The sequence below is a fragment of the Lytechinus pictus genome, chromosome 5, assembly GCF_037042905.1.
Source record: "Lytechinus pictus isolate F3 Inbred chromosome 5, Lp3.0, whole genome shotgun sequence".
NCBI lineage: Eukaryota > Metazoa > Echinodermata > Echinoidea > Temnopleuroida > Toxopneustidae > Lytechinus > Lytechinus pictus.
This window is the reverse complement of record NC_087249.1, coordinates 10,271,104-10,298,676: the sequence shown is the minus strand read 5'-3', so window position 1 is coordinate 10,298,676 and position 27,573 is coordinate 10,271,104. Positions and strand designations below refer to the sequence as shown.

General features: G+C 36.3%; 1 protein-coding gene across 4 annotated transcripts; it reads right to left on the bottom strand.

The window, feature by feature from the left end:
* Nucleotides 1-2,875: 2,875 nt before the first annotated feature.
* Nucleotides 2,876-27,573, bottom strand: LOC129262445 (poly(A) RNA polymerase GLD2-like). Of its 4 annotated transcripts, none has more exons than XM_064099782.1 (15): nt 27,465-27,573; nt 25,517-25,659; nt 23,805-24,369; nt 22,858-22,972; nt 18,214-18,305; nt 17,717-17,780; nt 17,135-17,204; nt 16,489-16,525; nt 15,793-15,832; nt 14,686-14,814; nt 12,378-12,424; nt 10,711-10,842; nt 9,443-9,575; nt 8,627-8,813; nt 2,876-7,419 (listed from the first exon to the last, which is right to left on the bottom strand). In XM_064099782.1, exons 2-14 carry the CDS (start codon nt 25,639-25,641, stop codon nt 8,671-8,673), a joined length of 1,692 nt encoding a protein of 563 aa, XP_063955852.1. In that variant the 5' UTR covers nt 25,642-25,659; nt 27,465-27,573; the 3' UTR covers nt 2,876-7,419; nt 8,627-8,670. The 4 variants fall into 4 exon arrangements, with proteins under 4 accessions (XP_063955852.1, XP_063955854.1, XP_063955853.1 ...); XM_064099783.1 differs by lacking the exon at nt 27,465-27,573 and adding an exon at nt 26,723-27,109 and having other exon boundaries at nt 5,286-7,419; XM_064099784.1 differs by having other exon boundaries at nt 2,876-8,813.

The following is a 27,573-nucleotide window of genomic DNA, read 5'->3' as shown; positions in this document are numbered from 1 at the left end:
GTACAGAGTATCAGAAAGAATGTTAAGTTTAGATACACACCATCCACAAGAAGCACAAGGGTGAGATTCACTAACAACTGATTGATTTCATATCAGATAAAATCAAGTTATGAGACTGATTCGCACCTTCAAGATATATTTTTGTTGCCATCAGTGAATCGCCCCCTTCCCCAATTACCAAGGAGTTACCAACTCCTTGCAATAACTAGGTCAATGTTTCATGTACGGTATTTAATATTGATATTTGGATGAAAAGAGACATGAAATTAAATGGGAAAAAAATGTTTATTCCAGAGTGTCCAGTATTACTAGATAAGTCACGTATGAGGTGTATCCCTGCATATCCTATGTTTTTCTCAATCTGTTTATACTCAGAAACACATTTGAGAGTCTAAGTCGGAAATGTTTTATTTCTTTACTAAAGCTTTTTTACAATATTTTTTAGGATATCGTTTCTTTCATTTTCTCCAAATTAACCTATTTTTTGTGGATTTCAGAGTTTCCTATTATAAACAATTAAAGAACTGGGTAGTCGGTCAGTTAACTTGTGCATGGTGTTGTAAAGATTTAAAAAAACATCTCATACTGTGTATTCTGAAGTTATCCTTGTGGATGAGCACTAATTATTTATAAACTAAATTTTTCCTCAGAACATTGTGACAAACTGCAGTAATAGATTGCAACAGTAACTTAAAGCTTTAAAATGGAAAAAAAAATTTAAAAAGTACTTAGAATTTCGGTCGTGAGGCATGTGCTCCAGCAGTGACTTCTCCGCAGTGGATTTTCAACAACTATCGCAATTCCAACTTTTGTTGTGATATATCTGTTACTTCAATAACTACTAGTAACCTAAAGAACAGAACCCTACAGCCTCTTTCAGAAAAATGCAGTGGGGCAAAGGTCAGTCACATTTTTCACAGAGTTTTGATTTCTGAAATGGTGAGATGAATCGCCTTTAATCCAGGGGGTGTTTCCGAAGATTTAAGTGTGACTTAAAAAGTGGCACTTAAATACCCAGTTGTGCATTTAAAAATGTATCTACACATTGGTCAAATAATACTCAATGGACATGTGCTATTGCAAATCTCTTGTGCATATCGTGGCACTGAAGCATTGACTGTAAGCCACACTTAATCTTTGTGAAACACCCCCTCCCCCTGGTGTTAAACCATTGAGAATGTGGCCTAAGCTTAAAGCTTTTTGGAAAACAAGGAGCAACTGCTGCTGGAGCAAACTGTTCACCAGGGGCGTGTAACACAAAGCTAAGCAATCATCGTAGATTTTGTTTACGATTGATTGCATTGAATATAATGTACAATTGTGAAAACCAAGTGTATGATTAATCGCTAACCTTTGTGTTACAGGACCAAGGGGTCGGTCTGACAAAGAGTTGTAATTGATTCGAATTAACTCAAATTGCAATTGAACTGAGTTTTTGTAATGAAGAGATACGAGTTTAAGAGCAGTCAAAAGTTGAATTAATCGCAACTCTTTATCAAACTGGGCCCCAGAAAAATCATGTTATTGTATGTCATTGAAGGTTGTTAAGTGTACATTATCACTGATTGACAGAGGATGTCAAAATTAAAAATGACAATTATGTTCATGTAACTTTGTTTTCATTTTGAAATTTGTTCCTTTTTTTTTAAATTGAAGTTTCAAATAAATGGAAATGTAAATATGATCAACATTCTGTAGACACTAGTCAGTGGTTGTGTTCATGCTTGTTAATGCCTAAGAATTGTAGAGAGAGGGGAGAGAAAGACGAGAGGAAGGGAGAGGGAGGGAGTAGAGAGAGAGGGGGAGAGTAGAGTAAGATTAGAATGTACAACGTGCACTTGTTGCCAAAGTACATCAAATTTCACCAAGGTGGATAAAAAGTTTTGTGCATTTTAAAGGACAAGTCCACCCTAACAAAAAGTTGATTTGAATAAAAAGAAAAATCTAATCAGTACAATGTATAATGCTGAAAATTTCATCGAAATCAGATGTAAAATAAAGTTCTGACATTTTTAAGTTTCGCTTAATTTCACAAAAAAGTTATATGCATATTTCGGTCGTTATGCAAATGAGGGAACTGATGACATCAATCACTATTTCTTTTGTATTTTATCATATGATATATTTTATCCCCCCCCCCCTTTGTCCTGTGAAACAAAGTTTTATTTCTCCCTGAACATGTGGAATTACCATTGTTTAACATTTTATGGTTCAGTCAAGTTTGTCCTTATTGTCAAATCTGTAAAAATTGAAATATTGTATAATTCAAATAAAAAACAAAAGAAATAGTGAGGGACATTATCGACTCTCATTTGCATGTGACTAAATTGTACATATAACTATGTGAAAAATAAGCAAATCTTTAAAATGTCATAACTTTCTTATTTTACATCCGATTTGATGAAATTTTCAGTGTTGTGCTGGATTGGTTTTTCTCTTTTTATTCAAATCAACTTTTTGTTGGGGTGGACTTGTCCTTAATAAAAAGAATATTCTTGATAAAAGTTAATGCATACTTACAGTGGAGAGAGCTGAATTCATAGTTGCTATACTGTAGATAAAACTACAGCTTGTTCAAATTAACCTGTTCTATATTACTTTTGAGCCATTGTTTAAATAAAAGAGTGCTCATAAACCAAAAACAACATCCAAATGTAATTTCCCCTTTTGCAAAAATACTTGGTATTCAAGGTGGCAAATTTTGTTTATCTTGTTTTTGCCCTTTCAAATAAACTGGGTTCCAAAAGAAATTGATCAAAATTTACAAGGGCACTGCACAAATTCCACTCGGTAAAATTGAACAATACTTTTGTACAGACAAGAAAAATATGAAACAAACCAATTCTTATGAAAACAAACACTTTCTTCATTCTCATAACTGTAAATATATAATTTTATTAACAAAAAAATCAAAATCACCACGAATCAGCACATTTCTCCTCGACACTCACGTGGCGATATCTCATACACAAAAAATGAAATAAAAAGCAAGAGATGCAGAATTCCTGATAATATCTTGGAACATAAAAAACACAACATAGAGCGGCAAATACATGTAATTCCACTCTATATTTGCTAGACAGCATATGAACATTATACTGGGCTGCATCAATACATAGACATTGTACACAAATGTAGTAAAATACAAAACTGACACTTGACAGTACTTTGTTTCTTGTATCATCTAAAACAAAAGAATATTAAACTTGTCACCTCAATATTCATATTCATTCTTTAAATATTTGATAAAATCACTGCTACCACTATTTCTTTACCGTTGACTTTGTCATTGGTCCATCAAATTAAAATACACGATATTGTCAAAACTCTTTGATTGGCTATATTTTGTTCAAGCCAATTTCCTCCTGAGACATATTAGAATATCTCGGTACATATAAAGCAGAAACCAATAAATTGCACAATGGCCTTTAGAATATATACTCCTCATTTTGCAAACTTAACGAAGTTCACCCTGATGTCAAAATGGTCATAACAAAACAAAAATAGATATCAACACATGCTTCGCAAAATTAATGCAAGAATATCCAAGTTTTGTTTAAATTTTTTTTCAAATTATAATATGTTGTGACTTCACATACAAGTAGCTCTCCCACATGTCATGCACTTGAATTCCACAGAGTGCCAATTATTTCAGGATATTGAAAAAAAGGTTTTTACCCATGTATTCAATGACACTTTTTCCATAATAATAAGAGCTGGATTTATACAGCGCTTTTTGCCAGAGGATACAAAGTGCTGCTGTTATTACCCCAGTTGTAGCTCGAGCTAGTCACCGGCGCTCAGTGCATGCAAGGAATTACACCTGCCGGGTACCCATTCACCTCACCTGGGTCGAGTGCAGCACAGTGGGGATAAATTTCTTGCTGAAGGAAAACGTGCCATGGCTACTATTCGAACCCACAACCTTCTGTTTCAAAGGCGAGAGTCAGAACCCCTAGACCACGACGCACCCCCATTCACACTTCCATGAAAAAATATAAATCATCATGAACCACTGAAAAATGGCAATTTATGAAATTCATAAAATCAAACATTTTACATGACATCCAGGAGCTGCTATAAGTCATAAAATAAAAACCTTTGACAATTTCTGGCTGTTTTTTATTTGATGGATTTTTGCCAAACCGTCATTGATATGCTTCTCTCCTTATGAATGATTTACTGATTTTTTATTAAAAAAAACAAAAAAACAATCTGACATCAGGATGGACTTCTGCTTAAAACTTATATCCCACTTCTGGCAACAATCATAACATTAATTCATACAGAATTCAACAAAATTCAACAAATTCAACAAAATGATCACCAAAGTGTGTGTCAATTAAAAAAAGTGTATTATGCCAAATGATTCTAGTAAAAATTTGTAATTGTGCAAGTAAGCACAATAAGCATGGCATTCAGTTGGAGACGTGTCTTCTTCCAAGCAATACCAATACATGGGCCCAGGAATGTTTATTTATGTTGGGGACTATCTTGGTTTCAGAGCAACATTTCATTACGTTAATTCACATTTGCTTTGTTAAAGCCAGAACTACCAGATTTACATCAACAATGATTGATAACCTTGACTTTAAAGACTTTCTCTGCAAATTAATGCTTATGACAACTACTTGATTTTTATAGCTTTGAAACCAAATAAAACTATATATTACCTATTCACATGCTTTGCATCTTTTTGTAATATTTCAGAACACAAGTGTCATAAGAACTAAAGAGTAGAGAGAGACAAAAACAACAAAAACAATAATGTCTCATACATTCAAACACACTACAGATCAAGATAGCATTTAATTTTGGAAGAATTGTGACATAATCACACAGGAAAAGCGCATAGAGACTTATTTGTTGCATTATGCGCTATCCTATACAAAAACTTACCATTATTATTATTATCATTATAAATAAAAAAAAGTTGATATATTGTACTAACAACTAACAAGTAACCATAATTTTCAAAAAATGAAGTAAATTCTGACATTCTTCCCATATACAGTATGTAACATGCCTAGACATTACCTTTCACTCCTCTAATTGGGAATCAAAATTATTAGTTTTTATAATAAATTAATGAATATCGCAAGAATCCAAATGAACAGTTAGATAGATGCTAATTGGCATTCTAAATAGCAAACTCATTATTTTTTATGAAGCTGTGCATGATCGTTATGGCCTGGCTGGAGATTCCGGTATCAGGGTTAACCTAATGCTAATTTTAAAGATAACACAATAATCAAGTCAAACTGCTTTGATTAAGGCACTGGAGATGTATTAGGTTTTCAGTAGTACCTGGGTTTTTTTTTTCATTTTTAAATCATATCTAATTGTGTGATTGGTTACATTCAGGATAAGAGAAAGTGCAAACGGGTCTCCTTAAGGAGACACTGCCCCTCTACGGGTGAAAATCAGAACGTGAGAGCATAACAGGCAAAAAATCATTTTTTTTTTCAGGGGCTTTTTATCACAACTTACTGCCTAAATCTGTAAATTGGATAAGTCATAACATTGCAATGATTGGCAATTTTCCAAGGTTCCTTTTAGAGATTCCAGGGCTCTTTTGAGCACTTTGGAGACGAAAACGTCCTGAGGCCCCATATACATGTATTATTTATCCCTGGAAGAAAAAATTGATTTCAGTATAAATACACATTTTCCAATGGGGCTTGATGGGTTACAACACCATATAAAATGAAAGAGAATTGCTAAATCTGGGTCTTCTTTCATAAAGACTTATTATAAAAAAAAGCCATTTCTATAATAAATTTACCATCGGCCAATCATATTGAACGATTCCAGTGAGTAGCTTTAAATTGTTAATAATAATTTGTTATCATTATAACAAGGTTTATGAAACAGGCCCCTAATTTGAGGGTTCTAAATCTTTTTTTTTTCTTCATCAGTAAGAATTCTTTGATCTTGCTATTTCAATTAACAGTACTTGTACATCCACTGCTCCCACAGTAAAATTTACACAAAGTTAACAATCTCCTAGGTCGATTCAGATCTACATGTATATGAATTCCATCAAATGGTTATCATATCCTATTGTTTTTAATACACCCTGGAGTCTCATATAAGTCAAATTTTACATACATGTATAAGTCAAACTATTCATGAAGACCCTATGGATAGAACTAAGTGAAAGACCACTCCTCTGACGACCCACCCCCCCCCCCTCCTCCCCCAAAAGAAATTCAAACACACCCCCCCCCCACAAAAAAATTAATATAGGAAGATTTCGTGTTCCAGCTATTTGTTGATGAAATTAAAGCAACATCTGGCTATCAACATTGGATCATATCATTACATTATACACCATAGTTGGGTTAATGTTACATGCAACCATGAATTCAAATGACACACTAACAATGATCATGTACGGTGTTAACGAGATGCAGTACAACGTAAATTTCCAAGACATGTACATGAAACATCACACTTCCTTCTAGAATCTGGTTTGTATTTGTGCATAAATAATATATGGTATAATGTAAAGCACTGATAACCAAACTTAATGGATAGTACATTACTGAACTTAATAAAAGTTTCTGACAGATTATCATCACTGCTCAGGTCATTAAAAGGGTATATCAACGCAATATCCAGTCACCAAAATTTTCATGGAAATAATATCATCTAAAAATGTTCAGTAACTTCAGTGTATACAAAATATTCATTGCATACAGTCGCTTGACTATCATAGAGGGAGGAAACTCGCAAAAACGGGAAGAGGAAATTCTAGAATCAATCTGGCCAAATATGATTGGATAGAATTTTACAAATGTTTGGAATGTAACTTACGTAGCTATATGTATACAATATAAAATCGTCAATTTATTAAGGATTATGACTTTATTAGAGACTTAGAGACAACTCTTGTTTGTACACAATATCATAACTTTATACAATATCAGGTGTGTTTGTTTTTCAATTTCTTTCTCTCGTTGTTTTTCTTATTCTTTACTTTGGCTTAATAGTTGCACAGATCTCTCCTTAAGCAGTGGAAATGTTCACATACAAGATCCAATTCAGTATCTAGTAGAATATCATTAAATTAAAAAAGATTACAAGAGGGAATGGCGATCAGCGATTTACTCCCAAATTCCTGTATCTTAAACACAGCCCATTTAGAAATTCCATGAGAAATACCACAAAACACTACACTATTAAACACAATAGTAGCTTACATTACATTGGAAGGAAAACTAATCCTCTATGGAGAAGCAGACAATGTATACATTACCATGTACTTTCGGGTGGATGACAACATAGAAAGGGATCAACCCATCTCAAGTTGGTTTGCATAAATCATTCTCACATCAACACACCAAGTACGAGGTATGAAGTTCTATAGATTGAACCTGATGATTGGATTCTTTGGTAAAATACGATATCGCGTTCCTGTTTCACAAGATAAAATTTCAATTACTGACCAATCCTTATCAACACATTTGATTGACTCATACTGAATTGTTACTCAATAAGAATATTGGATATTGATGTTTGGCAAGTTATGTAAAACCGGGTCCAGAGGGGTTAAGTATATGTGAGATATACAATTCCAACCCCTGTTTCACAAAATTAAAGTTCAATTACGGACCAATCCTGATATCAACACATTTGACTGACTGATACTGAATTGTCACTGGAAAATGATATAGAATACTGATGTTTGGCAAGTTATGTGAAACAGGGTCCAATGTGGTTAAGTATTATGTGAGATATACAATTCCAACTCCTGTTTCACAAATTTAAAGTTCCTGATATCAACACATTTGAGTGACTAACACTGAATTGCCATAGGATAATGACCATATATAGCAAATTAATGTTAAACAAGTTATGTGAAACAGGGTCCAATGTGGTGAAGTATAAGTGTGATAGACAGGATATGTCATGAATCTTGTACTCTGCTCTGGGTCCTGCTTCATAAATTGGTAATATCAACGACAAAGCACAAACACCCATTGAAAGCTACTGAAATTGTACACTTTGATTGGTTGAGAGCAAAATAGCATTGTTATTGAAAGCAAGGTTTATGAAACGGGTCCCTGGACAAAAATGAAAGACAAAATAGCTAGTTCACATAGAACATAGATTTCAAAGCATACATTGATGTATTGGTGAACTGTCATATGGGTACAAGCTGTTCACAATGAATTAACGTTGGTTTTGGCAGCGTAGATTTGCACAAGATCAGGAGTTGGAAAATTCCTTTGGAATCAAAGTTAATTCTATGTTTAGCTCGAACATCAGAGAAATCATGAGTCTTAACACTCTCCAATCATTCTCAAGAAGCGCATTGCCTTCAAGATCATGCCACAACAATCTGGAATGTCAAACTAAGAAACTCCCTCAGGTTATCATTACAATGATTGAAGAAAACCCGGGAGTTTGTCATGAAACATCTTATCAGTGATTTTCGCTGACTATTCTGTTCTGAGCCAATCAGACGCAAGGATTTCAGGAGTTTAACATCAATTGTCAGTGAAAATCACAAACTGTTTCGTGAAATGCTCCACTAATGCTTGCTTCACTTGAGCCATGGAGCCAGCATCTAATGCTTGGCTTCATCGGGTATCACTTATAGAAAATCCATGATTCATACCGTTCCTAGAGAGCGGGACAGGGAGACGGGACGTCGAACCATCATCATCTGAGGTTGAGGAAGCTCTGGAGATCAAGGTCGTTGGTCTTGCATAGTGATTCGCGGGTTTCCTCGAAAGCCTCCAGGATCTGCCTGTATCTGCTCCAGTCAAAGACAGATCGCGCCGTGTTGATTCGGTCAAAAGGCTCTGCAGCATCAATGGTAAGAATAAGACTAGAAGTGTTAAAACATGTCGGCTTACAATCTTCTCACATGATGGCATTGTACTTTCCCCTCAATATCAGCCTTATTATAATGAAAGATAGTGGGTTTTAGTCGCTGATGACTTCACAATCATTAATCAGTTGCAGCATAGACATAAATTATGTGGAGTTTATCAACAAAGCGAAAGCATTATCCTCTTTGGAATCCCTTGATTGCCAAGGTGGCATCAAAAACAAATACAGGAAAGATGAGAAAGAGAATGGGAAAAGGAAGAAGAGGAAGCGGTGGAAGAGGCGAGAAGGAAGTGGCAGAAGGATAAATAAAAGGTAGAAGAGGGAAGATGAACAAGAGGAGGAAGAGGAGAATAAAAGAGCAGACGAAAGAAGAGGACGTGGAAAAGGAGAAGAAGGAAGAAGAGGTGACATGCAAGATGTTGGAGAGGTATTTCGAAGATATCCTACTCTAACTTTTAAGTTAGAAAGACCCAGCTCAAATTTGGAGGTAGGTCAAAATTGTCAAACGACTGTACAGAAATACAGAGAAAGATGAGAAGGCATGACAGAATGCAAGAATGAAAGAAAGCAAGGAAGGATATTTCCTTCTTACATGTACCTTCGATAAAGATGTACTTCTGTCTCCATCCCTGATGATTCGGAGGTAGGAGATTGCAAGGGAAGCAGCTGCCTAATCGTATGCTGATCACTGTATTCTCAAAGTCAAAGTTAGCGTAGTATTCAAAGAAACCCTGCAAATCAACCAATGCAATGGATATTACTCAGAGGGCACATGTTACTATGGCATACTGTAAAGTAAAAAACATAGAGGACCATAATCCGAAGTCCAGTTTAACTTTAAACATGGTCTAAAACTTTGTGCTAAATTTATTTGAAGCTGAAAATCTCAAAATCTTGTTTTCACTGAATGGGTCGCATCTTTACTGTGCTCTTTCCACATGTTTTAATGCTGAAGAAAGCTATTTTAGTTACTATTCCTAGATAGTGTGTACAGTAATTGATTTAGTGAAAAAAAAAACAGAAATTTGGCTAGAATGCCATACTTGATTTTGTCAATTTCTCAGTAATGGCACATTTTCTAGCAGAATGATTTGGCACGTATTGTTTATCCATATACATTTTGTCGGCATTCATCCGAACCGTCGTATCAGTCAATTTTAGTTTAAAAAAAAAAAAAAATTGAGATTTGCATAGAAAATGAAGTACAAGTCCTATTCTATCCAAAAATTTTCATAAAATGCGCAAATCCCATTGGAAGCGTATACTGTTACAGAGCGATACGACAATGCGATCTCAATGCGAGCGGTCAGCCAAACCGTCGTATTGGCACTGGGCACTGCATTGACTTTACACCTGAAAAGCGATACGTTTTGACTGATCGCGCGCATTGGAATCGCGGTCAGTATCGCTTTTTCCCTATGGCGTTTTTGTACAGGGAAAATCTAAGACGCTCAAACCGAAATTACAAGCATGTACATGTAGCTTTTTTTGCGATATTTTCTCCAATCCTTAGTTTTGTGTACAAATAAGGATACCAATGTCAAGCGATTGTCTTGGTCTTTCCAAACCATGTATGTGTCTAGCAATAAATATGTTGTAAGGCTGGGGAACTAGGTGTGAAAATTATGGTTAACTTTGAAGTCGATTTTCTCTGAAATGGGTTTGCACCGTCGTATGTGTGATACGACGGTTCCGATGACCGCCGACGATTTAAGCACTTTGGTGGTCATTTTATTAGAGGCTTTTGATTCTGTTTGAACTCGTTTTATATCGCTACCACAACTGGTATTTATGTTTAAAAGCAATCGTAGCACTTTTTTAAGCCTGATAGTAATAAAACCGAAGTGATTTGTTGCGGAGACTGACCTTGAGTAGTGAGTAGAGATCCTGAGAGTTTTTGGATTGGTTATGGGGATCAGTGATGAACTTTACTGGATACTCAAACAGTCTATTCCAGGAGTACAGGACACTCTGATTATCGGAAAACACAGTCCGACCCTGTCAACAGAATAAACAAATATTACAGCATAAATATAAACAAAAAGTTAATGATATTCATGCTCATTTGGGGGAAATTTATTCATTTTTATTTATTTCAATTTATAAAATAATTAACTGTCATTGGCAAAATGGTTGACCATATAAATACAATATCAAAAGTAACTTCCCCCTAAAGAACCCCTTCAAACCTTCCAATAGTGTCGTTAAATAGTGCTTCTCAAGTGTCTTCAATTAGTGCTTCTGTTAAGGCAACTGGGCGTTGTGGCGTGCGCCTGTAGTCCAAGCTATGTGGGGAAGTTACAATTTGATGCAGAGGTTCAAGGTTCGAACCCTGATCACGTCTTTCGGATGGTGACGTTAAAGGTCGGTCCCAAATGTAAATAATCATATCTGATTGATACACGTCTGACAAAACTCAAATACACACACACACGCAAGCATTTATGTCATTTTCACAAAACAAGTCATTAAAGCACATATTTTGCAGTTTTTGAAAAAAACTTGTTTCTTCTTTATGTTGTGCTTATTCAACCATTATAGAGTCACGAAAGCCACTAATTTTGAGAATTTGCTTCTTAACAACCCTAGCTATATCCTACGCTTGTTTTAAACTTGAATAATTTGTTACACTGGAAGATTTGATACTTTGACCTGGGCCCCGTTCCATAAAAGTTACTACCACGGTAACACCGATCAACGGCCAATCAGAATCAAGATTTTCAGGGTAGTTACCGTTGGATAGCAAAGTTACCATAATTGTAACTGTTATGCAACGGAGCCCAGGTAAAAAAAAAAGAGAAAAAAATGGAGGTTATCAACTACACAAATGGTAAACATTTCCCTATTTGAGGGTATCTGCTCAAGGGGAGTGGATGGGGGAGGGGCCTAGTGTGCACATGTATGTAGACTTATTTTAGTAGTGTAACTATTGGTAGGCAAATATGACAAATATACAATTAGCAAATAGGCATGAGTGCGATGGTGCGAGATTTCCCGTGAGGTGAAAGAAATATGCTCTATAGAGTGTTTATTTCTTTCACCAACTGCGAAATGTCGCACCATCGCACGAATAAGAATATACGCTATTTGTGTTGTACAACGCCTCGTAAGTAGGCAAAAATACGAACAATAATAGAGTTTTTCCTCTGTTAATCTATGAAAATAAGATAAATTTTTGAAAGTGAAAGTGAAGTCCCTCAAACACGCATCTGACCTGCAATGACAATGTGCATTTAGCCAGTAAACCCTGCGCATCTGCAATTACTAAGCGCATGCAATGCGTTGAATCTTTATTTTTTATTGTGACGTCACCTTTTCTTGACCCGTGCAACGGTACATTTTGGATGAGACGTCATGTGCAAAAGTACAAATGTTTGACATTCAGCCTCCCATTTGCTCGCGTACAACAAGCTAAGTAGGCGTTGTACAACTTTGTCTAACATATGCATACGCTCGCAATATTTACAAGACTTCTGTTCTTGTAATTCAGTGGTCAACAACAATTTTTTTTTTTTAATATCACTTTATCTTACCCATTCTTGTTTCTGAATTGACTCCACAACAGGAGGCTTACATCCAACTGAGATGACAAAGAAAGAGGTGAAAAAATGAAGATGTTAGAACTCAGACGAATCCAAAATGAATGTAGAAGAGACTTACAGATCACCATGTACGCTGTAGATAAAGTCCAGGAGCCCGTAACACAAAACTTAGCAATGATCGTAGAACAAATTTTCACGATTGCTTGCATTGACTACAATGTACAATCAATCGTACAATCAATCGTTACGCTTTGTGTTATGGAGCCCAGAACAGGTGGGTGTTTCATGAAGCTGATCGTAAGTTAAGAGCGACTTTAAGAACGATTGCTGAACCTTTCTTAGATGCTAAATAATCACCAATAAACATTTATTGGTGAATATATTTACCACAAGAAAGGATCACCAGTCGTTCGTAAAGTTGCTCTGAACAGCTTTATGAAATGCCCCCCCAGGAGTGTGTGGGCGGTAGAGTGAAGAGATGTGGACGAGAAATGAGAATAAAAGAGATAAGACTGGGAGTGGAATTTGAAAGGTAGGTGAAATAGGAGGGTCATCTTGGGCCCATAACACAAAGCTTAGCAATCATCGTAGAAGAATATCTGTATGACTGATTGCATAGACCGTAATGTAATCATGAAAATCAAGCGTACGATCAATCGCTAATTAACCATTGTGTTACTGATCCCCAGAGTCATCTGGAGAGTGATGTGGAGTGTTGTGGCCCAGTGGATTAGTCTTCTGACTACAGAACAGAGGGTCGTGGGTTCGAATCCCAGCCACGGCGTAATTCTCTGTCTTAATATCTCAGATGGCATGGGGTTAGAGTTAGGACTGTAATAGCATTTTATGTTCAGAAAAATGCAAATGTAAGGATTATGGTTTATTTAGGTTTGGAGGTTAGATTTAATACCGTAAGTAACGGTGTATTAACCGCACCTTTTTCTCGGCGGGACAGAATCAAAAGTCGGGGGTGCGGTTTATACACGGTGACAGGTCTGAGCCGGCCAAGCCAATCTCAGCCCGATACCACTACCAGTTTTCAACTCGCGTCGGGTGGCCGAGCGTAGCCGCTTGGGGCAATCCCGTTTAGAGGGGTATGAGCCGCGGGTATAAAAGGGAAGCAACTATGACTACCGGTATCTGCCGTAAATGTCCCTCAAAGTTATATCACGGTAACAAACGCACCTACCTTCATGAAACTGACTATTTTTAATGGTGTGACTCTGTCTTTGTTGTCATTTTTTAGTCATCGCGGCAAAGTTCAGACGCCAATCGATCGCACAGCGCGGTGCAGCTAGCCGAATAAGACATGCATGTGTAATGTTTATCGCAACGTCAACGTAAGCTGGCGCTTTACCTTTCCGTGGAAGTTATTTTGTTTGACAAATTATTGGTATTATTTGACAATTAATTTCTTTCATTTGCCTTTCCTTCATTTCTCTCTATCATCCATCATCTCAAAATCAATCTTCAATCCCCATCTTCACTCCTTCCGACTTTTATTTTTAATTATTATTCACTTTATTCCCGCCCAGAGCTCCCATTGAAAATACGGTATACCGGTACTAGCATTTTTTTTCCTATTTTGCTGTCTGTAAGATACCGCCACACACGTACTGAGAACTACCGGTAGTAGTTCAAAGCAGACAAGAAAAACACCTGAACAAAATCGCAAATTTCTCGTATCTTGAACCTTCCCGTATTCCCTTGTCTAAAATTCATGTCAAGACATTGAATGCTAGACAGAATTCTGAAAGCAAAAGTGGGGCTGTGATGCAGGAAATATGATATGAACGATCTTCTCGTATGGGTGAGCCCCCATGTTGATGCTGGTATCGGTACTTGCAATGAACACCGGTACCATATGTGTGTGTGTGAGGTGACTCGGAGTGTGGAAGTGGCCAATAATATCGGCAACTTGCAGATAAGTGACGAAGCGCTGATTTCCCATCATTTTTTACCAGTAATTCTTCGATATTTTTTGGTTCTTGACTCTTTCTTAAATACGCATATTAGAGATAGAAAGTAAGTTTGATTAAATTATTTTTTTTATGATTTTTTTTTTTTTTTATGATTTTTTTTTTTTTTTTTTTCCATCCGAAAATGGGGGGTGCGGTTAATACACGGGTGCGGTTAATACACCGTTACTTACGGTATTTGGCCTAACTTGCAGATTTTCCATCAGAGCAATTGTCGCCAGAGCAAATGTCACGGTACCACTTAGCCATTGGAAGTAAATACTATCGAATTGAATTGAAATGAATGTAAAATGAAAGAGGGTCTGATTGATATGACTTACCTTGAAGATAGTTGATGATCATGAGGACGTAGGAGTAGGATGAGAGCGTACCTTGGCTGGCATCGTTGATACCATGGTTCTTGGCCCACTGCTTTATAATCATCACCAACGGGGACACACGCCAATCCACTGTATGATAATAGTAGATTAGTGATGTCGAGTAATACAAATTATATTTGTATTGAATTCATCCTTAGAGATAATTGGTGGAAAGATCGTTCAATAAGAGTCAAGTGTGACTCAATATAATAATAATCTGCTTTGATATAGCGCTTAATACATTGGAACGACGTGTCTAAGTGCTTTACAGATATACATGTATATATATATTATTACCCCGGTCATCGGATTCAATCAGTCATTCCCGCACACAATGTGTGCACATCCTCCACTCCATGGGGAGTATTCCAGTCAGTCGCCGGTGAGGCGCACACAGTACTGGACAAGCTACAATGACTCAAATTCATGATCAAACACCACTGGTGGTATTTTGGTAATTAAATCTAGGTTTTGCCCTAGTCTAATCCAGAATTTCAAACCACAATTCTATGGAATGCTGATGGGCTTCATAATATTTCTTCCATATTCAAGGAAATTATAATGTACCAATTAATTCAATACAATTCACGATATTTTTTGTATTTCCATATTCTTTCCATTTCATGATTTTTGAAAACTTTTTTGCAGCAGAAGAATGCTTTTCAATTGGTGAATTAGTTGACAAATGGCACTCCATAAAAGTGTGGTTTACGTTTACCCAGGTTTAACTAAACTACTGCAATCAGACAGAATACCATCACATATGGTTGGCCCTGAGCGTAATAAAATGAATATGAATATATGATAATCTTGATTTGTTAGTAATAAGGTCCATTTAAAAACTCTGCTTTTGATTTTATTGACATCTTGCAGCTTCAGGCTCCTATGTCCTTCTACTTTTAGCTGCAAAACTCTTGTAGAAATATCTCCAAATAATGAGATCTTCATCAACCTTAAAATGGGAAACAGATTAAATGTTTCATTTTCACTCAAGTTATATATGCCAAGATATAAATATGCCTATTACACAGGAAAAAATGCTATGATGGAGAGTCAAGCGAAACTTACATTCTGAGTACGTTTGGAGTAGAGCTGTATTGCGAACACCCTATAAAAAAATTAAAAAGACACACTCCGACAAATATAATCATGATTACGTGCATTATCTTAAAAAGTCAATTCCAAGCTAATTAAATGATAACCTACAATCCCTCCTGTGTATTAATAAACAGTGTTCCAAAGAAAGATACTACCTGGAGTGTTGAAGAGCATATATCTTATATCTCAGATGAGTGTATAACTCAAAATTTCCTTCTATAGAATTTTTTTTTTCAATTTTATATTCATTATCTCTTTAGTGAAATATTTATAACATGTATCACAATATAATAACTGTTTTGTTTTTATTTTTTTCAGTTGATTATTATACAGAAAGTTGTGAGTAAATAAACACATCCAGCTTGGACTAGGTGGTACCTGTACAAAGGCTACATGTAGATGGGCATTACAGTCAAGAAAAAAAAATACACAGGAGATACAAGCGATTTTGGTTCTGAAATGATTAAAAGAGCCCTAGAAAATAATACAAAGTGCCCTGGAAAATTCCCATTTACATGTATTAAAGCTTATCCAATGTAGATTTCGGGAGTACATTGTGAAAAGTACCCCCCCCCCTAAAAAAAAAAAACAATCAATTAAAGAAAATAATGATAGATAGATAGATAGATCAAGAGGTTGACATAAATATTAGATATGAATACTCACTGTGTGGTGGTTAATGTTGAGGTCACAGTCAAGATCCCTAAAAACATAATCAATAGATTGGGAGATATTAATTTATGGGCAAGAATTCATTTCTGACCATCCCATTTAACTGATTTCATACCAAACATTTAGTATCCTTTCATGATTTCCTTATTAATCTTATTCAAATATTCCCATCGATATATTATTTTGTAACCTTCCTCGCATGATGACGGATTTCCATTTTACATTAAACTTGCGACAACATTTAACATATTTTTGTGTTTAAAGCCTCATAGGAAATGATCATAATTCATTGAATAAATATGTGAAGTAACTATGAAGAACTTTAACAATATTGTATATTAATTTTCTACAATTATCATTTTACATTACATCTGCCTAGGGTTTGTAAGGTCTTGTTAACTGCTCATATTTGTAGGAGTACTATCTTAATCCTGTTGTTTTATTTAAAACATGCAAATTTAATTGAATAATATCAATTGAAATTTCAGGCAGGATTTCCATATACCTTTGACCTCCTCATGCAATTTGACCCCCCCCCCCCTCCATCTCTTTTTATATAAAATAAAACATATATAACCAGCCCCAAACATAATCAGAGTCCATCCTGCAATATCATATTCTTAATCCTGTAAAAATGTACCTGAATAACTTGTGTTGAAACTTGAGTATAGGAACCTTCGCAAAAATGACCTTCATATTCTTGATGAATGCTGAAATAAAAATATACAAATACAATAACAAGAACAGTTAAACACTGGAATACTTCGAAAATTGCTCTCTTTAAATCAAATCATTTTGAAAATATGTTACAGGGACATGGCCTAAACTGATACATGAAAGGATGGAGTTCCAACTGAACAGATTTTTCAAACCCAACTACAGAAATACAGATCAATGAAGTTCCTATACATGTAACTCAAGTGCAGGCTTGGCTTCAATATTGCATTCATTTATGTAAAATGAACGCTGGGTAGTCTAAACCAAACCATTACATTGAATTACATCAGGCTAAGCTGAGCTGAGCTTAGCATTGAGCTCAGTATCAGCTAAGCTAATGCAACATACATCTTTGTGATAAATAGTAGCCATCGTAGCGCTGGTAAATTAGATGTGTGCACATATGAATGCAGTAGATTTCAAATGCAAATGACATCTCTACTTTGATCGATGGACAGGCTTAGTCCTACAAAACCGTTGGAGCAAAGTAAAGTAAATGACTTACAGCATCTGTGTTGAAGGTATCCCCTGAGAGTGAGTAGGATTTGTCTTGCATCTTTTTGGCTAATCTAAAATGAAATTAACAATAACAAAACAAGAACAAATAAGAACAAAAACATCAAAGAATGCCCTTGTACCCACTATAATAATTCTATTCTGGTAATCCCATATTTTTTCCCCCTTGGCATTCTACATAGAAGATGCAGTACCATTTGATAGGACATTGCATTATCATCTATTATTTGTTATAATAATTATAGGTACATATTTTTCTACTTAAATAACCCCTCCCCCCTTGGGCTGCCAATTAAAAAAAATATGCCTTCGTTTTATAATGAGACCAGTTTTTTCCTTTTTTTGCTTGTCAAATTTCTCAGTTCCAAAATGAACTTTATTCGGTAGAAATTCCTCGGTAAAACCGCCTCCTTGCCAAAAAGCTAGATCCCCCTGAACCTTAAAAGACAACTAATAGAAATAAATAAATAAAATAAATATCATTACCAATGAATCACTGAGGTAAAGACACATATCAGCATCACATCCTGTGCTACCAAACCCATTCATTGAAGATCCACCAAGAAGAAGAAGAGCATCTGATCATATAAAGATAAAAAGATACAATCAGGAATATCAACAACAATCATCAAAATTTGACCCAACTGTCTATTTATGCCAAAATTTAGAGCCATTGTCAAAAATACCCAATAAATAAATAAATGGCATAACTTGGACAAAAGTAGGTACAGAGGAATTGGTGACAAATATACATGTAGTTTCCGGGGCGTGTGGTCCAGTGGTTAGAGCATTGGACTCATAATCGCAAGGTTGTGAGTTCGAATCCTCACTCTGCCATTGTCTCCACTTTGATAAAAAGACCCCAGAGTAATATCTGTCGTCTATAAGGTCAGCCACTATGACTGAAACCTAGACATAAAAAATGTTTCCTAGGTAATTGGTTATATACCAGCTTGGCGTGTACCAGCAAAAATGCTGTCCTGCGGAGTTCCTATGGGAGTTACCATAAACAGAAACAGAAACAGGATGAATTTTTGCATAATTCTGAGCTAAAGAAAATGTAATCCTATCAAATATTTGGGAAAGATTCTCTGCCCACAAGATAAAAAATAAATATTATACTTCTATGAAGTATAGTCTAACACTTTACAAAGGTAAACAATATGATAAATTTCTTTTTAACAAATATTTTATATACTGTATACTCTTTCTCATGGAAGACAATAAGTGTCACATTCTGTCTAGATACAGATGACATTAACCGTTCAGAGGGATAGTGCTGGGTAATATTCAATATCATCAAAATTATACAAAATTGAAAAAATATTCAATATTCAATAATGGTCTTTAGGAGAATGATGATATAACGTGGTAGCACAATATGACCAAAGTATTATCAATTATGAAGATTATAATCACTATTCACTGACCAAAAATGCTGATCTGTATTGCTTTAAACCAACTCAGAGCATCATAAGCCGGTAACTGAATGGCCATTTTTCATGGACAAGCGTAGAAGAAAGCCTTATCTTCATTTACCCCCTACCGGAAAGCAATGTACAGTATAGTCATAGAGCTATTACAGAAGGAGAACCATCTTCCAATTCCTCTGTAAATCCTTTGTTATCGCTTCCTTCGGGCGAAGGAAAGATATTTAACATCAATCGGCGAGCCGCCAGGCTAAAGTTAGAGCCCGCTTACATAACGCGATAAGCCCGCTCGTAAAATCTGTGGTCAGAGATTTTTTGAAGGTCCCTGCGAGGCACCGCCGTTCTCCCACATAACTTCTCTTTGAGCTCAGTTTTTTTTCAAAATCGAAACACGACTTGCTGTACTTCCAACATCCATATCTCTTCGTACGGATTCCTGATGTACGTCTTTTATGTATGGTTGAACTTCTGAGATGATCCCCTTTGCATACATACCAAATACGTTACAATCTCATTCGACTCAACAAAATTACAAACGGAGAAAGTTGGAGATTGGTCATTTTAGGTATGTCTGTCTTTCTTCCGTAGTTAAATCTTTCCCTGGTCGTACATGTTTTAGAAATTATAATAACGTGAAAAAGCATACTTTGAGCTTAATTTTTATGCAAAGATCATTTGCGTGATTACAATGGCCTTGAAAATATAACGACGAATCTGCGGGGCATTTCTACGTTGATTGATGCATCGTCAAGTATCTTCCGGTGCCCCACGTACTCCTATTTGTGTAAGTTGAAGGTGGGTGTGACGCTTGAGCTCCGAGCTCGCGTGCTCAGCTCATTCACACAGTACAGGCCTCAGCTCCGGACCGTTTCGGAAAAATACTAGGATTGACGCACTTGAAGAGATAGATCTAGACCTAACTTTTATATTTCGTTGATTATGATCTGTAAATTTTATTTATATTAATATTACCCATTGGGTCCGAATGAAGGCGTTTTAAATTGCATTCGATCAACTTTCCCAATCAGATTTAGGGCTGATTTACGGGCGGCATGCGCCTGTAAGTGTGAAAGTGCCGTGATGGACCACCCTGCTGTGAGGGGATTAGCGGTGCCGCGCATGGGGCAAAGCGTTCGAGAGAGTCAGTCCTCCTTCTGTAATAGCTCCATGGTATAGTATAGTATACAAATATTCAATGTTGATGAGTGCGATCGTTCCGAATATTACATGAGTGTGCAAGTTGAAACAGTCTATTCAACGACGCGAAGCGGAGTTGAATAGACTGTTTCAACTTGAACCGAATGTAATATTCGGAACGTCGCACGAATACAACATTGAATATTTGTTTTATACAACACCGATAGCTTACAGTCTAGACTATAATTATGGATATAGCTAAGTACTAGATATGACTTTAAGACTAACGTTAGATCTAGCTAGGCCTTAAGTCTATGACAAAACGTTAGGTCTTATTTTGCTTGTCTGTTGAGCGTCAGTATTTACTCCATAATTCAGAGTCAAGTCTAGTTCCAGATATATGTCCAATTTGTGAATTAATTCCATATAAATTCCAGAAGGAAATCCATTTCAAATTCATAACACAAAACTTTCGAAGTCCAACTTCAACGATAAACTTCGACTATAGCACGCTGAAGTAAATGAGCCAGCACTGCAAGATCCCTGGGCACACTGAACCCATGGACATGCCCCGTACACGTTAAGTGAATTAGCGGTATACGCGCGTAATCACGTTTTCGTATCTCTGACCGATGTACGTAGCACTGCGCATAAACGTTGCTAAGCTGAACACAATGCGCGTACGTACGTTGCTAAGCAAATTATTCCCAGGGTACGACTGCGTACCTTCTGGATTTCCTTCTGGATTTTATGGAATTCGTACACAAATTTGACCTCATGGATCTATCTATGTTGAAAGTACTTGACTCTCCTGTGATTACTGGTTTAAATCTACTGACTCCCAAAAAACAACATTGTAAGCAAAATTAAAGACCTAACGCGCGTTAGTCATAGACTAGACCTATGAATCTAGCCTATCTAGTCTAAAGTGTAAGCTATCGGTGTTGTATAAAACAAATATTCAATGTTGTATTCGTGCGACGTTCCGAATATTACATTCGTTGCAAGTTGAAACAGTCTATTCAACTCCGCTTCGCGTCGTTGAATAGACTGTTTCAACTTGCACACTCATGCAATATTCGGAACGATCGCACTCATCAACATTGAATATTTGTATACTGTACTGCACTAAACTCCAAAGTGCGTCGTCCAGGTACAGCTAGTGTACCTGGGAAGGATTAGCTTAGCAACGTACATACGCGCATTGTGTTAATCTTAGCAACGTGTATGCGCAGTGCCGCATACAGTACGCATTGTCGGATCGGCCAAGATGAAAAAAGTAAATACATGCGCGTATACAGCTAATTCACTCAATGTGTACAGGGGCATGTCCATGGGTTTAGTGTGTTACTTCAGCATGCTATAGTCGACTATAGCACGAGCATGCAATAGTCGACTATAGCACGGCTAGCATATCTTAGCATGCTAATGCTCATTCCTCCGAATGTCATGTGACGTGCATTTATCCAATCAGCTGTCAAGGATCTATCTATGTGTTGTATAATATAGTATAGTATAGTATAGTATATTATAGTATAGTATATTATAGTATAGTATAGTATTAGTAAACAAATATATCAGGCTTTGAGAAAGTATAGTGGAATTATTCATCTGAGGTTGGTCTGGCAATTACTATTTTTCCCGAGGGGCGAAGCCCCGAGGGAAATATAGTAGTTTTGCCAGTCCAACCGAGGATTAATAATACCCATTATGCTTTCGAATGAAATGCCTGATATATTTGTTTTATATCCTACTTTTAATAATTTATAACCAAAATCTAAGCGCTGAGCTTGCAAAGTCCGCTTACTTGCTTTGAATTACCTACTTTTTTCCGAGCCACCGCGCTCAGCGGAACGCAGATTAGTGCCTGCGCCGACGCATCGCGGGACTTGCCCGGGAGAGAGCTCGCTGGCCGGTGCGCCAGAGAGTTAAGCTAAATATCCAGTTTTCTGAAATTATGACGTCAGAATATTGGTATAGCGAAAAATATATCGAGGTCTGACGTCACGCACCATCATAGTTGAAATATATTCGGTCACATGATGCTATTTGATCCAATCACTATACAGGATTCAATCTATGTAGGATATAATATAGTATAGCATAGCATAGCATAGTATAGTATAGTGTAGCATAGTATAGTATAGTACTTGGCGATATATTGTGTTATCGGTGATATTTCACTGGCTATAATCAACTAACATTAAAATAAAAAACAAACCAGCACTATGTTCAGTCAGTATTACTTGGAAGGTCGCGACTTATATCTTACCATCATTTATAGTAAAAGCATATAAGATAACCTGTAGTATTAATGGCCTGTTTAATTCTCTCAACAACAATCTTATTTATTCCCACATCTATTAAGAGTGGTACAAGTGCTTTTTCTTCTTCTCTTCCTGTTGAACAACTGCAATCAAACAGCTAAAAGAGAGGTCAGCATTGTACGTTTCAGTGGTCTTTCAATTTGTAAACCTTGAATTCTTTCTTCCTTACCATGTTATGAAATAAATGATAAAAATATCAATGGGTAACCCAAATGAATAATGTATTTGGCACTTACTAGGGTAGATTTCCTTGATGCATGCTTCTAACTTCCGTCTCATTTCCTCCTTGACATTCTCCTCTACTTTGCTTTGCTTGTTTGCAACATAATAGCTCCATACTCTTCTCGACATCTAGAAATATCAAAAATAAAAAGTAGTCATGAATATTCAAACAGCATGCCAGAACTTGGCCAAAATAATGGTTCTGCAATGAAATCATAATCACATGCTTTCTGAAGTGCAAGAATCACATAACTTGGTGAATGTTTGGTGGATTCTGAATTCAAACTTGCCAAGAAATTCAGTGTGATCGACCTAAACACCAAATCTGCCTAATTAAGTCTGCCCCCAATTTTTGTGCTATCACACAGAACCCAATTTGAGAACTGACAAAATGCCCCATGAGATTTCATGTGGAAGGCAATACAATTGTGATGAAACACTGATCAAGAACACAATGTAAGGTCTTGTTATCCTCCACGAAAAGAACAAAAGTGCTTGGTATAGGCTACTTCTGTCCAACAGAAAATCCATACAAATTTCCACATCTTTCTAGGAGGAAATGCTTTCCTGAAATAGAACTTCAAGGCGTGATTTTTTTTTTATTCAGATACCATCTGCCAATCACCTTCTTGGTATAACTTCTGAAGTTGATTTTACTCATTTTAATATGCTTAAAAGAGGCATCATACGACTTGCATCAGCTGAAAGAGAAAACTATTAAAGAAAAGAAAACTATTTACAAACAATGGTGTGATTTACAAGTATAAGGCCCCAATTCAATTTTAACCACAATGCTCAAGGCAAACATGTGCCATAAAAAAAAAAAAAAAAAAAAAAAACGACACCTTGTTCATAAAGCTCCAGCAATTCCTTTTTACCTAAAGAATGGAGATCAAGATTGAAATAGCAGCTGAATCGATTTTTACATTTCAAACAATTGACTAAGTTTTTTCAGCCTTACCTCTTGAGATTTTAAAAAGTCTTTTGAATTCTTCTTGGTGCTAGAAGGGCCTGCCCCACTGTCTGACCCTGTCTTTCCAAGCCCCTCTGTCTTGCTCAACGACGGCGACGAAACTCTCCTCTTTGTTGCCCCACTATCCACTTCTTTTCCAGACTTGTCAGATTTATCAATCTCATCTCGATTACTTTTATGCTTGCTGGAGTCTGTACCTGTTCCACTTGTGCTGCTATTCCTTCTCTCAGAGTTCACACCATTTTGAACAGTAACTTTAATATGACTATGAGCAGTCCCTCTTGTTGCTGCTGGTGCCGGCAATGCCACCGGCGATGATGATGAGGATGATGACATTGACCTTGGACCCTTTGTAACAGTCCTTTGCAGATGTGGAGGAGGGATCCGGGAATAGGCAGGCGATGGTGCGGATGACATTGATAATGGGACCGATGAGGTGGAGTACGATCGTGAGTTTTCTGTTCGTGGCATCTTGTTAGGGATATAATTGTTAAACTCCTGCGATCCCAGTCTTTTGGGAAGATTTCCAGGTGGTATCCAAGAATTGGAATAGCTGAAAGGCAACACAGAGTTCGATAAATACATGCCTTTGAAACTACAAGATATTTGCAAAATGAAGTAGTTATGAAATGAAATTATACATGTAGGCCTACATGGTGTTGTTAATTTGAAATTGAAGTAAATCAAAGTAAGTAAGTTGTCATTTATTATACAAATTGTTCATTGAATGTTCTGAGCAAACGATATTAAAAAGATTAAATTCCATTTTCAGTTTTTATTGCTCCTCAGAACAAAATTCATAACTGCAACCCAAGGACTAACTTTTGTGAGTTCAAAGAGAAAATCTAAACACAGACAATTTTAATCATAATTAGCTACACTGACCAGACTAAATCAATTTCTAATTTCATATCATGACATGCATAAGGTAGTGAAAATGAATACTTCTGAAATTATCACTTCAAAATGAACTTTAAGAGATACATTTAAATAATAAAATGTGCAAAGAAAGTATTGAACAAAAGCTTTCTCTGATCCACATAGCCTACACCTACGACTGTTGTCTTCCATAGCTTCCAAGCTGTGCTCAGAGCACAAAAGATGTCATGATCAAACAACACAAAAAATGGCCAGAGTAATTTTGGGAGTCAATCTAAGAAATCCTACCCAAATTAATTCAAACAAACTGAAATGGGTTCCCATGGAAGATAGATGGAAATATTTTAAATGTAAAATATTTTCTCTTTTCCTTAATCGAAATCCAGCCTAATTTTTAAATATCTTTAAGAAATCTTAAACTGTACATAGTATTCGTACTTGTAGTGCACAAAGCACAGGTTTGATTTTGCCCAAACTTTGAACGGAAATGGGCAAACAAAGTTTTTTCTTTTGCTGGTGCATTCATTTGGAATAATTCACCTAATTTCTTAAGAAATGCCCAATCCGAATCCTCATTTAGTCTTTTATTTTGGCTTTATAATAGTCTTAATTTATAAACTGGCCTTTTGTGTTGTTCTCTTCTTTACAGTTTGTTTGTCTCAACTTACATTGTACACTTTTTATACCCATGTTTGTTATGTTTGTATTTTTGTTGTAGGGCCTCCAAGGACAACAGTATACCAATTACTGATGGAGCCACCCTTCTAAAAAAAGACTTATAAATAAATAAATACATAAACCATTGCCATTTTTATACTTACTATGGTATTCTGGAAAGATTTTCATATGCAAAGTAACCAGTAGCATCTCCTCTGTCATTGTATGTGCGCTTCAAACCTCGCTGATGACGCATCCCGCCGTTGGGATGGTAGTGATCACCAGACATACTGAATTCGGATTCTCCCTGGAAATAGAATTTGATAAATTTAAATAAATTCAAGAAAAATTATCACAATCTTTTGGTCAAATAGTTTTTTCCCCAGCAATATAGAAGGTTACAGTAAGTTATTTAAAAAAAAATCCATATCCAGTCTGTCTTTGAATGCAAGTTGCGTACACAGGCTGTATCTGTATTGTGGAGTCAGCAAAATGTTAGGCTCTGACATATCATGCTAACTTGGATGCTGATTTTCTTTGTCTTTTTTAGAACTTGGGATCAAGAATTACACCCATCACGTTTTCAACTTGAAGATGATAATGCAAATGTAATGTTTTATTTTAAATAAGAAATCAGGGAAGGTTACCACTGTGAATCGTCATCACGTTCACAATGTAACAGGTCCACAGTTTTGAGATCCTTGAAAAAGCAACAGAGCTGCCGAATACCACTTGTTCACTGCAACCACCCTGCCTGTGGGGGATCTACAGAGTACAAGTTGGACTATGGCATGCCAATTCTGTAAAGAGCACACACTTTAAAAAATGATTAAAATTTCCATACAATTGCAATTTATTTTTCATTAGTAACTTGGGAATAATTTTTGTATTCACTAGAGCGCTCAAAAACTTGAATTTTTGGCATATTTTTGTGTACACCCTCTATTGGTGGAAAATAATATGGCAAGAAAATTTTCTCTTTTTTTCTCTATTTTTAATTAAGAAAAAAATAATTTAAAGAATCAAATTTACTTAAGGGCCAAGTTGTATGACGAATAGCCATAGGTGTAATGGAAACTGTCAGTGTAAAAAAATCAAGCATTTGTCCCAAAGAAAAAGAGAAAATTAGCCAAACATTGCCATCCTTATTTTGCCACACATGGAGATATAACTGAGAACAAGGTTATATCATAACCTTGTTCATTAAATGAGTGCCGAATACCTCACACAAAGCATTGAGTCAGTTAGACCTCAATACATTCTTAGTAAGACTTAGTAAGACTAGAAAAGAAAAATACATCAAGTCAAAAGTGTGTTGACAAAGGGATCTAAAATTAAACTCTATGATCTCTAGATCATGATCTATTTACATTCTTGCTGCATGCTGCTTGGTTCAATCCAACTCGTCACTTGTCAATTAGTTCCACATGCACACTAGCCTAGCCCTAGGTTGTTTTCGATCCAAGATTCCAATCATCATAATACACACTCTGTCTTTCAAATCAAAGTTTCAGAGAGAATAGCATACTAAGAACTTCAATTCTGTTCACTATGCCATGGCAGTGTCACAGGTCGTTTGTTTTGTTGATGTTCTTTCTTCTGTGAACCGAGGCGAGAGATTGATGACATTGACAAGAGTCAAGACAACAGATATAAAAAGGCCTTTGGCTTAGTTATCTTCTTACTCGCAGAATTGCAAATTTTTCAAGTTGACTTTTCAACAACAACTCTCATTGCGCAATGCCATTTCATCCCATAGGCTCAATGACAAATATTTGAGGTCAAAGTCCAACAGGATAGACTCTCATATCGTGATCTACTTAACATCAGTTTCAGTGATTTTTGTGGTTGGGATTCCCCGCGCCCGTCCCGCATCCTGCGCGGGTCTCTAGGCGAACTCTCAGCAAATACGTACGCGAGAGTTCCGGGCATGGTCGCATTTCATGTTCCGCCAAGACTTCTTCTACGGCTGCATCTACGCACAAAATCTCTCGCGATCGGCGGTCTCGTCGCTCTTCGTTCACGGACTAAAATATAGGCTTTTCTGTCAAAACAAAATATTACATTAGGTTATAAACATAAATAAAAATGAATATATCATAAGAATTTTACCTCAGTTCGTACTCGGGAAAAGAGTATAAATTGTAATACCGGTATGAAATCTGCACCACCACACCAGCAAGAAACGGTGCTGACTACTGTTACTGTATCGGATCGGCTT